General features: G+C 34.2%; 2 protein-coding genes and 1 pseudogene across 2 annotated transcripts; 2 read left to right on the top strand and 1 right to left on the bottom strand.

The window, feature by feature from the left end:
- Window positions 1-256: 256 nt before the first annotated feature.
- LOC124896805 lies at window positions 257-1,125 on the top strand (annotated as a pseudogene).
- Window positions 1,126-5,175: 4,050 nt separating this feature from the next.
- On the top strand, window positions 5,176-9,136 carry LOC107858887 (oxalate--CoA ligase). Its single transcript, NM_001324757.1, is given in 4 exon segments — window positions 5,176-5,405; window positions 5,686-6,733; window positions 8,104-8,207; window positions 8,637-9,136. Coding segments are annotated over 4 exon segments (1,572 nt in total). The 5' UTR covers window positions 5,176-5,204; the 3' UTR covers window positions 8,856-9,136.
- Window positions 9,137-9,876: 740 nt separating this feature from the next.
- Window positions 9,877-13,764, bottom strand: LOC107858888 (tubulin beta-1 chain). Its single transcript, XM_016703692.2, has 3 exons — window positions 13,024-13,764; window positions 12,027-12,296; window positions 9,877-10,953 (listed from the first exon to the last, which is right to left on the bottom strand). The coding sequence occupies exons 1-3, from the start codon at window positions 13,415-13,417 to the stop codon at window positions 10,274-10,276; spliced, it is 1,344 nt and encodes a 447-aa protein (XP_016559178.1). The 5' UTR covers window positions 13,418-13,764; the 3' UTR covers window positions 9,877-10,273.
- Between the last annotated feature and the right edge of the window lie 676 nt (window positions 13,765-14,440).

Raw genomic sequence — 14,440 nt, 5'->3', positions numbered from 1 at the left:
AAATAAAAAGTATTCTTTTAATGACCTTTTTATTCTTATGCCCCTCAATTAATATTTCTCCCTCCTCTTTCTCATTTTTCTTTTCCTTTTCGGCTTTTTTCCATAAGTTTTGAGAAATTGACTAAAAAAGCCCCTAATCTTTGCCCAAAATTCCAACTACACACTTATACTTTGCGGGGGTCCTATGACCTCCCTGAACATTTTAAAAATGGATTTATTACCCCTCCCCCCTCGAAAGCTCACACCCAAATGTGTAATGAAAAGTGAGCAACACGCACCTGCCATGTCATGCCACGTAATTTCCACGTAATATTATATTTTTATATAAAAAATTAATTATTATTCTTTAATATATATATATATATATATATTCTCTTTCTCCATTTTTCATTTTTTTGAAACTAAAAAAGAAGTATTATTCAGTGTTAGTTTTTTGTGCTTAAATTTATGTATTTTGGAACAGTGCCATATAAAACCTTGAGACCCACATGCAACTATTCTTCTTTTATATTTCTTGTTCATTTTGCGTTCAGTTTTTGAATTCAATAAGAGATTTTTGGATTTTATTTTCATGGATTGTGTTGAATCCCTGAAGTATTTGAGTTTGAATGCTGATTTGGGATTTAGATTTTTGATGTTTTGGGTTTGGACAATTGTATAAAGTTTTGGGGTTGTTGCTGTTGTTTGGTTTGGGATTGGGGGTTTTGCAATTTAATTGGTATTGTAAGGGTGAAACCATTTTCTTTGTGATTTTTGTGGGAAATCAAGTGAATTGAGAAATGGATCTTGTTCTAAAAATAATTTTGATGGAAAATGTAGTGAAAAGATGAAGTCTTGTAAGACTGGGTTGTTGATGAATTCGAACTTAGAAGAGGAAAAAAATGGTGGTTTATTGGACTTGGATGATGAGAAGGAAGAGTTTGAAGAAAGTGTGATGATGAAGACAAAGTGTTTGATGTTTTGTCATTGAGAAAAATGGTAAAGATAAAAAGGCGGAGAGCAAATGCTGCTTATTTGGAACTTGAAAAGGAGAGAATGACAGCAGCTACAACAGCTGAGGAAACAATGGGGATAATATTGTGGTTACAGAATGAAATTGGTAAAAGTATTGAAAATGTGATTTAGATTCCGATATAAATAGAGATGAGGAAGATAAAGAGATTGGCCATGATAGCCATTGAAGAGTTGTTGAAGCTTTTTATGAGAGAGAGTATTTTGGGGATGGTGATGAAGAAGAAAGAAAATAAAATAAAATTAAAATAATATATATATATATATATATATATATATATATATATATATATATATATATATTATGTACTTTTATATTAAAAAAAATGTAAAAAATACTTTTTTAAGATTTTCGGACTACTCACTCTCGAGAAAGTGAGATACACTCTCTTTGCCACATAAACCTTTAGGGATGTAATAATTTCATTTTTAAAATGTTCGGGAGGGTAATAGGATTCTCGCAAAGTATAAATATGTAGTTGAAATTTGATGTAAAGGTTGGGGGGCTTTTGGCCATTTTCTTCATAAGTTTTTCATAACTTTAACATTTACGGTATAATCTAGAAATTAAGAATTAGAATTATACAAAATAAAATTACTATTATATTTTATCTTTGCATTTTATTTTTCTTGTCTTTGAAAAGGAAAAAACAATAGGAAAAAGGAAGAAAAAATAAAATAAACTAAACTATTGTACACTTTTCTTTTTCTCCTTTTTTAGTACTTTACAAGTTTATTTTATTTATCTTCTTTTGCCCTTTCTTTATTTTAATTTTTTTAAAGACAAAATAAAAATAAAATGCAAATATAAAATGTATGATTTTAATTGTCAGTTCCTAAATTATAATGTGTAGTTTATGAAAAAATTTATGGGAAGAAAGTGAAAAGAAGAAGAAAAATGAGAAAGAGGAAGAAGAGATATTATTTAGGAGAATAAGGATAAAACAGATAATGGATACTTTTTATTTTTTGAAATTTTATTTTTAAATAGAAATTCCACATAAGCAAATTCTATTTTAAAAAAATAATTAAATAGGTTGAGTTATTTTTTGAGTAAAAATATGATAGTTGAATGACTTTTGAAGTAAAAATTCATAGTTGAGTGACTTTGGGGGTAAAAACTAAAGTTGGATGATTTTCTGAGATAAAAATTCATATTTAAGTGACCATTTGAGTTATTAACTCCTAAATTATCCCTTTTTATTTTAATTTCATAATTAAACAATTAGAAGTATAAGTTTTATACCTAAACTATGACTCGTTACTTTGAAAACACATCTCAATCAATATGTGATGATGTGTGTAATATGCTCCCTCTTTTATTTAAAAGACCTTGCCACATGACACTGTATGGGCAAAATATTTTAGCTTGATATTCTGAAATACGTTTTCAACACCTCAAGATGTGTTTTCATTATTTTGAATTTTTGCACTTTTAAATCCATGTTTTCCAAAAAAAAGTCTAATTTTTTTTATTTTCATAAAATAAACCCAAACTATAATTTTAAAAAAATTTATTTGTATTTTTTTATAATTTTAACTTAAAAAAAAAGAGAGAAGTATCTATTACCCCTCTGAACTTGTCGAGTTTTATTCATGGTACACCTGAACTTTGGCTTGTCTTAAGTACCCCCGAACTTGTTCTTTTAGTACGTTGCATGGCCCTTTTTGCTGATGTGGCGAAATGTTTAGGTTTCACACTCTATCACATGCGGAGTATTTTTAAGCCAAATCAACCATTTTAATGGTTAAAAAAATAAAAAAAAAATGTTTTTTCTTTCATTTTTTCAAAAAAGTCAATTATCCCTCTTCTCCCATTACTTCCAATCTAAAAAAAAAATTCATCCATTTATTAATTTTGTAAAACTCATATTTATCACTTAATTAGTTTATGAAATAAAACTTTCATCCGTTTATTAATTTTGTAAAACTCATGTTTATTAATCTAAAAAAAAATTTCATCCATTTATTAATTCAATCTAAAACTCCAGCTTTCATTTTTGTGAAACTCCTTCAATTTTGTAATCTTAAGTATATATATCATATGAGTTATTGTAACTAAAGAAATGTACTAAATATTGAAACAAATATTTTAAAAGATAATAACAAAACAAATACTAAAGAAACTAATACACATACTTATAATAAAGAGAATGTAGTTATATTAATTATCGATTTTTAGTCTTTAACGATTTAATTTTTGAGTTAACTGATAAAAAAATACTCATAAAATTTTAAAAAGTAGTAACTAACATGAAAAGAAACCGAATCTTAGTTGCAACCAAGAAATAATAATTTAGCATAAACTTATTGGGTTGTCGGTTTACCCAATAACCTAGTATAAAAATCAAAATCGAATCAATAACTCAATAATTTTTTTTTATAAAATCATTAAAAAATCGTTAACCCTATAACGATAAATTAATAACATTTTTATAGGTTTGATTTTTGTACGTCCCTAACTTAAATTGTAATTTTTTACTCCGCTAATTATACTAAGAAATGTATTTGTGCATGTGAGTCTCCTCAAAATCCTAATCGAAATACTAATCGAAAACTACAATGACACACTAACCGGAAAAAAATAATTTCATATTTTTAACACACACCAAAAAATATAAATTTTTAAATAATAGCTTACTTGATCGACGAAAATTCAACCATTCACTATTTGGGAGTAGAGGAAAATTGAAAAATATAATTTTTTTTTAGAGAAAGATCGGATAATTAAGGGTAGAAGAGACTTATTTTTTAATATAGGATAAATATAAGAGAGGTGGATGGTATTTATCCATGTGGACAACCACATCAGCGTTTTTTCCTACGTGTTCGCACGTGTATTACACGCTGTGGACTTTCAGCAAAAAGAGGCCACGCGACTTACTAAAAGAACAAGTTCGGGGGGCACTTAGGACTAGTAAAAGTTCAGGTGTACCATGAATAAAACTCGACAAATCCAGAGGGTAATGTATACTTCTCTCTTAAAAAAAATATTATTTTCAAAATATTATGAACAAACATAACTTCAACTCTATTTTTAATTTAAAAAATATTAAAATAAAATAAATATATTTTTAATTTTTACGACTAAAACACATCCTTACAACCATAAAATTTAAAAGAAATTTTGATGTATTACATTATCGACCACACAATTCAAAGTATTTTGTGAAGCAAATTTGTTTTCTTCCCGCACAAAAGTCCAAATAACACCCAAAGCAAAACGATTTGGAGTGATAGGAACTAAAAACAGCCTTCATCCTACTAGATAGCTTCCATGAAGAAAGTGACAAAAAGCAGCCGCGTTAAAAGTGCCACGTAATCTCATACCACAGGATTGAGGAGTGTGTCAGTCCCTCCCCCGAAAAATGGCAAAACCATTGCCACTTGGCATGCCACCTCCCTTAGTCTCACCTACACCCTAACCAAAAAGCTTTTTTCTACTTTTTACCAATAAAATAAAATGTTCAAACCAGATACTTTGGGGGAAAAGATGCACTATTTTCTTTAATTGTTGAGCTATCATTTTTCAAGACATTTAATTTTTTTTTTTCAATTTTATTTTTTTATTTAGTAAGATTTTTGACCATTTTATATAATCTAAAAAAGTAATTTAAGAATAATTAAAAAAATAATAGTGAAAAGTAACTTAATTATATGAAAATATTTAAATTTATTGAGATGAATGTGTGTAATTATAGAAAATGATATATTTTATATAAAAAAAATGATGTAATACATTAAATTATATATTCTATATAATTAATTTAATAATTAATAGATATTGTATATGATTAAATTAATTATTTATAGATGAATGAAAATATACTAAAAAATTTCAAAACTCTAAAATTAAAATGAAAGATATCTAATTAAATACTTTATTAATAACTAAGGTGTTAAATATCAAAAAAAATTAACTTAATTTAAGTGTCTAAATAAAATACCGTATTTAAATAAATTTCAGGGCGCGTGGTTGTGTGCACTAAGCCTTGATATTTCCAACCAACTTCCATTGTTCCCATCACTTGCACCGCCTCCAATCTATATATACCTCACCACCTATTTCCATTTCTCAACACCATTTCAATAATTCTCCTACTACTCTTTAATTTCATTAAAAATTTATTTTCGTGAGTTACTTGTGGTCGAATTTCAATATTCGTGGGTATTGAATCTCTTATTCTTCGCCTATGGAGTGCTTGACGCTAACTGGATTCTTGAAACATGTGGCTGAAAAGTACCCTAGTCATCATGCGATTTCCGTTTCCGGCAGGTTCGATATCACTCATGCACGCCTTCAACAACTCGTTGAACGTGCCGCTTCTCAGATTGTAGCTGCCGGTGTAAAGCCTGGCGATGTCGTCGCTCTCACTTTCCCCAACACAATCGAGGTTCCATTTCTTTTTCCCCTTTGTTTCATACAAAATTAAAAAAGACAGTTCCGTGCATTTAACTGATCAAGAAGGAGGCTGTTTTCGCAACTTGAATCTCGTCACATGTATGTGTTACAGAATCTGAAAGAAAAAAGAAAACAGGATTTTTTTTTTTTTTTTATATTATGTTAATTCGGGAAAAAAGGAGGAGTTTTACGGTAGTTTTGTGATATAATCAGGATTGTATTTTCACACTAGGCGAATTAGTACTAATTGTCTTTTGAATTTTGTTTTACAGTTCGTGATCATGTTTTTAGCTGTAATTCGAGCTCGAGCTACCGCAGCGCCACTGAATTCAGCGTACATGGCAGAAGAATTCGAGTTTTATTTATCTGATTCAGAATCGAAACTCTTATTAACTGCAAAAGAAGGAAACGAAGCAGCTCAAGCTGCTGCCTCCAAGCTAAAAATCCCTCGTATTAGTGTAACTCTCTCTCAACCCGAGTCTGATGTCGCTTTCTCCCCTGCTCCACCCGAATCGGACCTTGAATCGATGTCCAAAATCGTTAACGAACCATCAGATGTTGGACTTTTCCTTCATACATCAGGCACCACTAGCAGGCCAAAAGGTGTTCCTCTGGCTCAGCTGAATTTGTTGTCTTCAGTAAACAATATCAAATCGGTGTACAAACTGAGTGACACGGATTCTACTGTGATTGTGTTGCCGTTGTTTCACGTTCACGGGTTAATTGCGGGGTTACTGAGCTCACTTGGAGCCGGAGCAGCCGTGACACTTCCAGCTGCAGGGAGATTTTCAGCTTCGACTTTTTGGTCAGACATGAAAAAATACAACGCAACATGGTACACAGCTGTGCCTACTATTCACCAAATTCTATTGGATCGTCACCTCAGCAAACCCGAATCGGATTACCCAAAGCTTCGGTTCATTCGGAGCTGTAGTGCAGCACTGGCTCCATCAGTGATGGCGCGGCTAGAAGAAGCATTCGCGGCTCCTGTTTTGGAGGCGTATGCAATGACTGAGGCAACCCATTTGATGGCTTCGAACCCCTTACCCGAGGATGGCCCACATATTCCCGGGTCAGTTGGGAAACCCGTGGGTCAAGAGATGGGCATTTTGAATGAGAATGGGGAGTTACAAGGGCCTAATGCTAAAGGGGAAGTTTGTATAAGGGGTCCAAATGTGACAAAGGGATACAAGAACAATCCAGAGGCAAATAAATCAGCTTTCCAGTTTGGTTGGTTTCACACTGGAGATGTGGGGTATTTGGACTCTGATGGATACTTGCATTTGGTTGGAAGAATCAAGGAGTTGATCAACCGCGGAGGTAACTTGCTGCTTTACGAATATGATTTTATTTTTTTCCGCACATTTCTAATAATATCCGTACTTGTTTGGTATTTTTCATTTTCGGAGTATTAGTCACAATTAGGGGCGGGCTAGAGGAACTTTCTAGTTATGAGTTGGGTGTAGAACTCATAGGTAATGCTTGGTACACTTTCATGATAAAATACCCAACTCTTCCTTTATTTCTCATGAAATGCATGATAACAATCACATGACGGTAGGTTTTTATGGAAACAAAAAAGTAGGTCATGGGAACAATTTTTACTTGGAGATATGCTACATATACCAATGACATATAGAGTCCATTTGGTTTAGCTGATTAAAAGTAGCCGATAAGCATCAAGCGTTCAAAGTTGATTTTGTAAATAAGCAATTACTTAGTTGGATGAACTAGAGAAATAGAATAGAGATATAACTAAAAAATTTGCTTTAGAAATTATTAGAGTAAAACCATAAATTAGGCGTGATCAACTTATGCTTTTTGGCTTATAAGCCCAAGCACTTTTTTGGTGTTTACCAAACATGCAGGTAAAGCAAAAAATATTTATAAACTAGATTGGCCATCTTATAAACTTGATCAAACACTCTCATATGAATTTTATTCTCTCAGTGCAATCCAGCGAGATATAATAAGTTAGTATACTCTATTTTTCAGCTTGTCTTTTAGGCTTGTTATGAAAAGAAGTTAAACAAATTCAGCATGACTGCATTAAGGAATTTATTCATGGTGTACAAAACTCTTTTAAATTCTTTTACTTTTTGCTAATTGGTGGTAGTTAATGGTGGAAACACGCTTTTCTTGGATGCCCTGTTATATGAACCATAAATATACAACATTTCATTATCTTTTTGAAGCCAAGTTGGTGGTCCCAATATGCATATCTGAATCAAACTTGGCTTGATATTCATGGGTGAGACGTAGCTTACTAGAATTTTCTGTCCATTGCTTTGGTCCTAAGACTGGCCCAGGCCACTATTAGGTTCTTGATTTTGTCTGCTAATATGGTCGTAAAAATGTATTAACAAAGAAGACTCATTAGGCATTCTATGATGTGACAACCCAAAAAGCAAGTTCATAAAATGTTGAAAGCATAAGCTTTGTACGATAACGTACCCAGTATAATCTCAATACTCAAAACTGGAGTTTGGGGAGGGTAGGATGTACGAACCATGTTTGCAAAAAAAATATGACAGAAGAGGTTCGATAAGAGGGGCTTTCTTGATTGTACTGTTGATGGCATCCAAATTTTTCTATTCTTATATTGATCAACATGTCATAATCAATGAGCACCAATGCACTATTACTCGTCACCTGTTATTGATTACCATTTTCCCATCTTATAATTTCAGGGGAGAAAATATCACCTATTGAATTGGATGCAGTCCTAGTTTCTCATCCAGAAATTGCTCAGGCTGTTGCTTTTGGAGTCCCTGACGACAAGTATGGTGAAGAGGTAAGATTAGAAAACCTCCAATGTTTGTGGAAAATGGTCCCACTTAATTCCATTAATGAGAAGTGGGTGTCCACATTTGTTTGTTTCAATCCCAGTTGATTACACGTAAAGAATGATTTGGACATGTAAATATTCGTCTGTTAGATGTCTGCTTCAATCCCCGTCGATTACACGTAAAGAATGATTTGGACGTGTAAATATTAACTTTGTATTTTTAGTACATGTATAGGGGTTCAGTCTCGAATTACTCGGTTAAACCCACTATAGGGGTTCAGTCTCGAATTACTCGCTTAAACCCACTAACCCATTGTTGGATCTGTGACTGCTTTTGCGATGTTTATAGATTGTCCAGCGTTTCATAGAGAGTTCATTTTGTGCTATTCTGATGATTGTATGGCTGACTAAATGAGATGTTTTCATTTTTGACAGATAAACTGTGCAGTTATTCCAAGAGAAGGGTCAAACATCGATGAAGCAGAGGTGCTGAGATTTTGCAAGAAGAATTTGGCAGCCTTTAAGGTCCCAAAGAAGGTCTTCATGACTGATTCTCTTCCAAAAACTGCATCAGGAAAAATTCAACGCCGACTCGTTGCAGAGCACTTCCTTGCACAGATTTCAACTGCTAAAGTCCCCAAGTTTGGAGCATAGAAAAATTGTTGGCTATCTACGATTCCTTCTCCTATTAACAATAATAAAAATGTGCTTTTCGATATTACTTACGTACCATACTACTTGGTCAAGAAATCGGGACACGAGAATATATCAGTGCCTCTAGATTTTCAGTAATGGCGCAAGTATATTCTCTTATAGTCTTTTCAGGGTAGATATTTTGTATTTCTCTACTTAGTATTGCAAAGGTTCTTTTATTTGTAAGTTGTGAATGCCTTGGACAAATGAATGAAAGTGCAGTTTGTAAGGCCCTTATTTAATTAGTTCAGTTTTCTAATGCGATACAGATTTGATTTTGTGTTAGTACATGTTAATTATACTCCGTATGAAATATGTCATCTTCTTCCAAATCATTTTGCTTCTTACCAGCAGTGATCACTAGGGTGAATATTCTTTCTGCAAATCTCTTGTAATTCCCTTTAAATTGAGTGGATTTGGTAATAAACGAATCCATATCTACTAAGTGAAGAACACACGAGAAGAGGTTGAGTCAAAGTACTTGGTTTTCTACTTCCAGGTTTACTATGGTTCAGTTGGCCAACAGAAAATATGAAAAACAAGCAATTGTCGTTAACAAGACTATGAGCAACAACATAAAGAACGTCCTCTCATTCCGAAGAAAGATAATCCAGTATAAAGGGATATTTTAGTCCGTTAAACTAGCGACGAACTCTTGAGGAACACAATCTGCAGTTATTGTCGAATATCTTATTTCAACAAAACGGAGTGCAACTTGTGCCAGTTAGTTTGTCTTTCATAGTCAAGACCCGATGAGTCGAAACCAAAATACTATGAGAAAATACCATATTGCTTTCAAAATGAGGTATGCCCCTCTTGTCACAAAATATTTGCTACTCAGAGTGCAAGAGTAGATTTCACAATTAATAGGAATACTGGGGCAAACATCAGCAGAATAATGCCAAAGAAATATCAACTTTTTCACCCAAATACTCGTACAAACCAATGTTTCAGACCCTAACAAGAAATCTGGAAATGTTACTGCACACAATAAAATAACTATTAAGTAATAAAACTCACTGACGTCGTAATTGTACAAAGATCTCTAAAAAAAAAAAAAACTGCCAGCAGGGCTTGACAATATCTTAATCACACCAAAACATAATCATCTCGAGCCTTTGTACAAGGTAACATTTCCGTTGGGATAATAGTTTTTGAAATGAGCCACAATTCCTAGACACAAACTATCGGTACTAATAGAATTCAAAGAGCTAGATCAGTGATAGATATGGGAAGCAACACCAACTATAACTACATGGGATTGAGGAATTGTTCCACCACAATGCAAGCACAACAAAAATCCAAACCCTAAACAAGATTCAACAGAATGAACACTGGGAAGATTGCATAACACAAAAATTCTCCACGAGCTGAACTATTTAAGCTTCTTGACCTTCTTCCTCCTCGTCTTCATAGTCATAGCCTTCGTCCTCAGCTGATGCATCTTGATATTGTTGGTACTCAGAAACTAGATCATTCATGTTGCTTTCAGCCTCTGTGAACTCCATCTCATCCATACCTTCTCCGGTATACCAGTGCAAGAAAGCCTTTCTTCGAAACATTGCTGTAAACTGCTCACTAACCCTACGGAACATCTCTTGAATTGAGGTGGAATTGCCAATAAAAGTTGAGGCCATCTTCAGTCCAGTTGGAGGGATGTCACAGACAGTAGATTTCACATTGTTAGGAATCCACTCCACAAAATAGGAAGAATTCTTGTTCTGCACATTAATCATTTGCTCATCAACTTCCTTGGTGCTCATTTTTCCCCGGAACATTGCTGAAGCAGTCAGATAACGACCATGACGAGGATCAGCAGCACACATCATGTTCTTTGCATCCCACATCTGCTGAGTGAGCTCGGGAACAGTCAGGGCCCTGTATTGCTGTGACCCACGAGAAGTGAGTGGAGCAAATCCAACCATGAAGAAATGCAATCGCGGGAATGGGATGAGATTGACAGCAAGCTTGCGGAGATCAGAATTGAGCTGACCAGGGAACCGGAGGCAGCAAGTCACACCACTCATGGTGGCAGAAATCAAATGATTAAGGTCTCCAACTGAGGCAAACATCACAGTCAGTACATTAATCTATAGACTACAACTAGTCACATAATACTATCATACAAAAAGGCAAATCCAACAAAATTTCAAGACCGAGACAGGAAGTATCTGCCAGTAAGAACCACCAAAGACAAAAGACGAGTACCAAGATTCAGTGTACATACTACTATAAGGGGTCGTTTGGTGTGAGGTGTGAGGGATAAATAGTCCCGGGATAAAATGGACTACTTTATCCCATGTTTGGTGTGAGATATTAGTTAGTACTGAGATTATTTATCCCACCATAGTGATGGGATAAGTTATCCCATACACATTGTGAGATAACTCTTTCCCGACCAAATGACCCCTAAGTCTATAATCATATAGAATGAAATATTGTTTCAGTTGTATAGAGAAATCTTCCACACTATGCTGAGCAGATGAATGAGTTCAGCAGTTAAATGGACATAATTACTATCACAAATTTCTTCTTTTTCCTTTATTGGTGTAAACTATCCGTAAGTGCCACATCACATAACAACAGCTCCAGATAAACAGCATTAAGTACGCCAGATAATTCTCCAATAAACTTTAGGGTTGATTTATGCAGACACTCCTCAAGCTATAAACCCAAATATCAGATCCTAACCACTTCATTTTACTCCAAGTCTCCACTCATCAAGAACTAAATAAACCTGCCCATCGTGATCCCATCCACCCCCAGATTTTCCCCTGAATGACCATATAAAATTAAGAAAATGTCACAAAAGATGGAAGCAATGTTCTAATCACAAGCAGGAATATCAACTGAATTACCACTCCACATCTTTTTCTGGGTAAGGTTTTATTTAATAGCCATTCCAATCTAACATACTGATGAACGAGAAGCTCAGGAACAAGTATGATGTACCCAGACATGAAAAGAAAAAAAGAAACAAGACAATCATGTCCTCATTCCAAGCTGTCAGTTTAAATGTAAACAGTAGATCATATAATAACTGATGGTAGAGCCTGAAATACAAGAAACAAAATAACACATTCGTAAAGTTTGCATCAGAAAAACTATTGCTGATCAACAAAGAGAACTTACAGCTTGGAGTAGTAAGTTTGAGAGTTCGGAAACAAATGTCATAAAGAGCTTCATTGTCCAAGACCATGCACTCATCTGCATTCTCAACAAGCTGGTGAACAGAGAGAGTCGCATTATAGGGTTCAACAACAGTATCGGAAACTTTTGGGGAAGGGAACACAGAGAAAGTAAGCATCATTCTGTCAGGGTACTCTTCCCTGATCTTAGATATGAGGAGAGTTCCCATTCCCGATCCAGTTCCACCTCCCAAAGAGTGACAGACCTGAAAACCTGAAATAAAAAATAGAGACCACATTTATAGGCTCTACGAAACAACCAATTGACTTGGATGCAATGCCATTTGCAGCCAGCACATAATCAACAAAATAATAGCAAGCTCAACCTTCATTTCTCTCTAAGAGATTTTAAAGAAATTGATTCAAACAGGGAGTGAGCGTATTAGTCTCTAAACATCTAAATTTAAAAGTGCACTATTGTTACGAGATAAACATGATTTTCCTGCTAAGTTGGCCATACATGCAACACATACATACACAGCCCCATCACCATCCGAGTAACCAAATGTTACAAAATAATTTTGTTATAGAACAAAAAAATACTCCCTTTGTTCACTTTTACTTGTCACATTTCGCTTCTCGAGAGTCAATTTGACTAATCTTTGGAGCTAATTTGAATTAGATTAGTTCAATATTTCAATTTAGATGTTACAAAAACTATAGCAGAAGTACTACCAGTTGCAATACTTTTCATATTATATGATGAAAAATACAAATAGATCTAAAAATATCAGACAAAATTAATGAAGTTTGACTCTCGAAAAGGAAACATGACAAGTAAAAGTGAACCGAGGGACTAAGTTTAGAAACTAAACACAATGACGCCAAAATGACGAGCCAGAGCAAACAAATGCATACATATACTGAAGTCTAATTTAACACACTAAACTCAACAGGAAATAGAAGGAATAATATAACATGAAACAGCAACATCCAAATACCTTGTAAGCAATCACTATTCTCAGCTTCCTTCCTAACAACATCTAGAACCGAGTCAATAAGTTCCGCTCCTTCAGTATAATGTCCTTTCGCCCAATTATTACCAGCACCAGATTGCCCGAAAACAAAGTTATCCGGCCTGAATATCTGACCATAAGGACCTGATCTAACACTGTCCATAGTCCCAGGCTCCAAATCCATAAGAACGGCGCGTGGAACGAACCTTCCACAACTTGCTTCGTTGTAGTAAACATTCACGCGCTCTAATTGAAGGTCATTGTCTCCTTTGTACCTTCCGGTGGAATCAATGCCGTGCTCGGCGCAGACCACTTCCCAGAACTTTGCTCCGATTTGGTTGCCGCATTGGCCTCCCTGAATGTGCAAAATCTCACGCATTTTTTGCTTTTTTATTTTCGCGAGAAATTGAATGACTGGGAGACACTGTGGAAGAGAGAATTTGGGTTTAGGAAATGGTGGAAAGAGGAGATGGGGTTTATATATTGGCGAGGTGGTGGGAAAACGGAGCTTGCTCGCCGTTACAACCTCACGGACGGACACCTTTGTTCTCTTTTTTTCTTTGTAAAAGGGAGTTTGTATTTTGAAAATTTCATTAGTAATTCCGTTTTGTTAATGATATCAAGATTTGATGTATTTATTTTCTAATATGAAATTGGGAGCAAATTTGGATTTCTTTCCTTGTAAATCATCTCAAGAGAAGAAATAAGAATAACTCTCTTTATTTTTTGTACTTTTCTTCTTGTTCTTTCTTGATTTATAACACATAATCAGCACGAAACTCTACCATCTCAAATTTGAAGGCTAACGCTAAGGTATTATTTTTTTATTTCTTCCTTTTTTCATATGGCTAACAATCTTACGAAGTGTAAGTTCGTTGTCCTTCAAAGTTCGGGCAAGAACTATATTTCATGGGTATTGGATGCTGAAATCCACCTAAATACTATGGGTCTTAGATATGCCATAGAGAATAAAAATACAGCATCTAGCCAAAATCGTGCTAAAGCTATGATTTTCTTGCGTCATCATCTTGATGAAGTTCTGAAAATTAAGTACCTTACTACTAAGGATCCACTCGTATTGTGGAATAGCCTAAAAAAAAGGTTTGACTACTTAAATATGGTCATCCTCCCGAAAGAACGATATGAGTGGATGCATGTAAGATTTCAAGACTACAAGTCTGTTCATGAATACAATTCTGCTATGTTCAGAATTTCTTCTCAATTAAAACTTTGTGGAGAGACGGTCAATGATAATGATATGATGAAAAATACACTCTCCACTTTTCATGCCTCGAATGTGCTATTACAACAACAATATCGAGAAAAAGGTTTCAATAAGTATACTGAACTGAGTTCTCATCTTCTCGTGGCTGAACAAAATAATGATTTGTTGATGAAAAAT

This window comes from Capsicum annuum, chromosome 3, assembly GCF_002878395.1.
Source record: "Capsicum annuum cultivar UCD-10X-F1 chromosome 3, UCD10Xv1.1, whole genome shotgun sequence".
NCBI classification, from domain to species: Eukaryota; Viridiplantae; Streptophyta; class Magnoliopsida; order Solanales; family Solanaceae; genus Capsicum; species Capsicum annuum.
The sequence above is the reverse complement of the archived record's forward strand: the minus strand, read 5'-3'. Positions and strand labels throughout refer to the sequence as shown.

Bases quoted from the DNA above. Each gene is read 5' to 3' on its own strand.
- LOC107858888 (XM_016703692.2), bottom strand. From the start codon at position 13,417: ATGCGTGAGATTTTGCACATTCAGGGAGGCCAATGCGGCAACCAAATC. The intron at 12,297-13,023 runs GTATTTGGATGT...TTTTTATTTCAG, and splicing joins GAATAGTGATTGCTTACAAG to GTTTTCAGGTCTGTCACTCT. The intron at 10,954-12,026 runs GTAAGTTCTCTT...TGTTTGCCTCAG, and splicing joins CAAACTTACTACTCCAAGCT to TTGGAGACCTTAATCATTTG.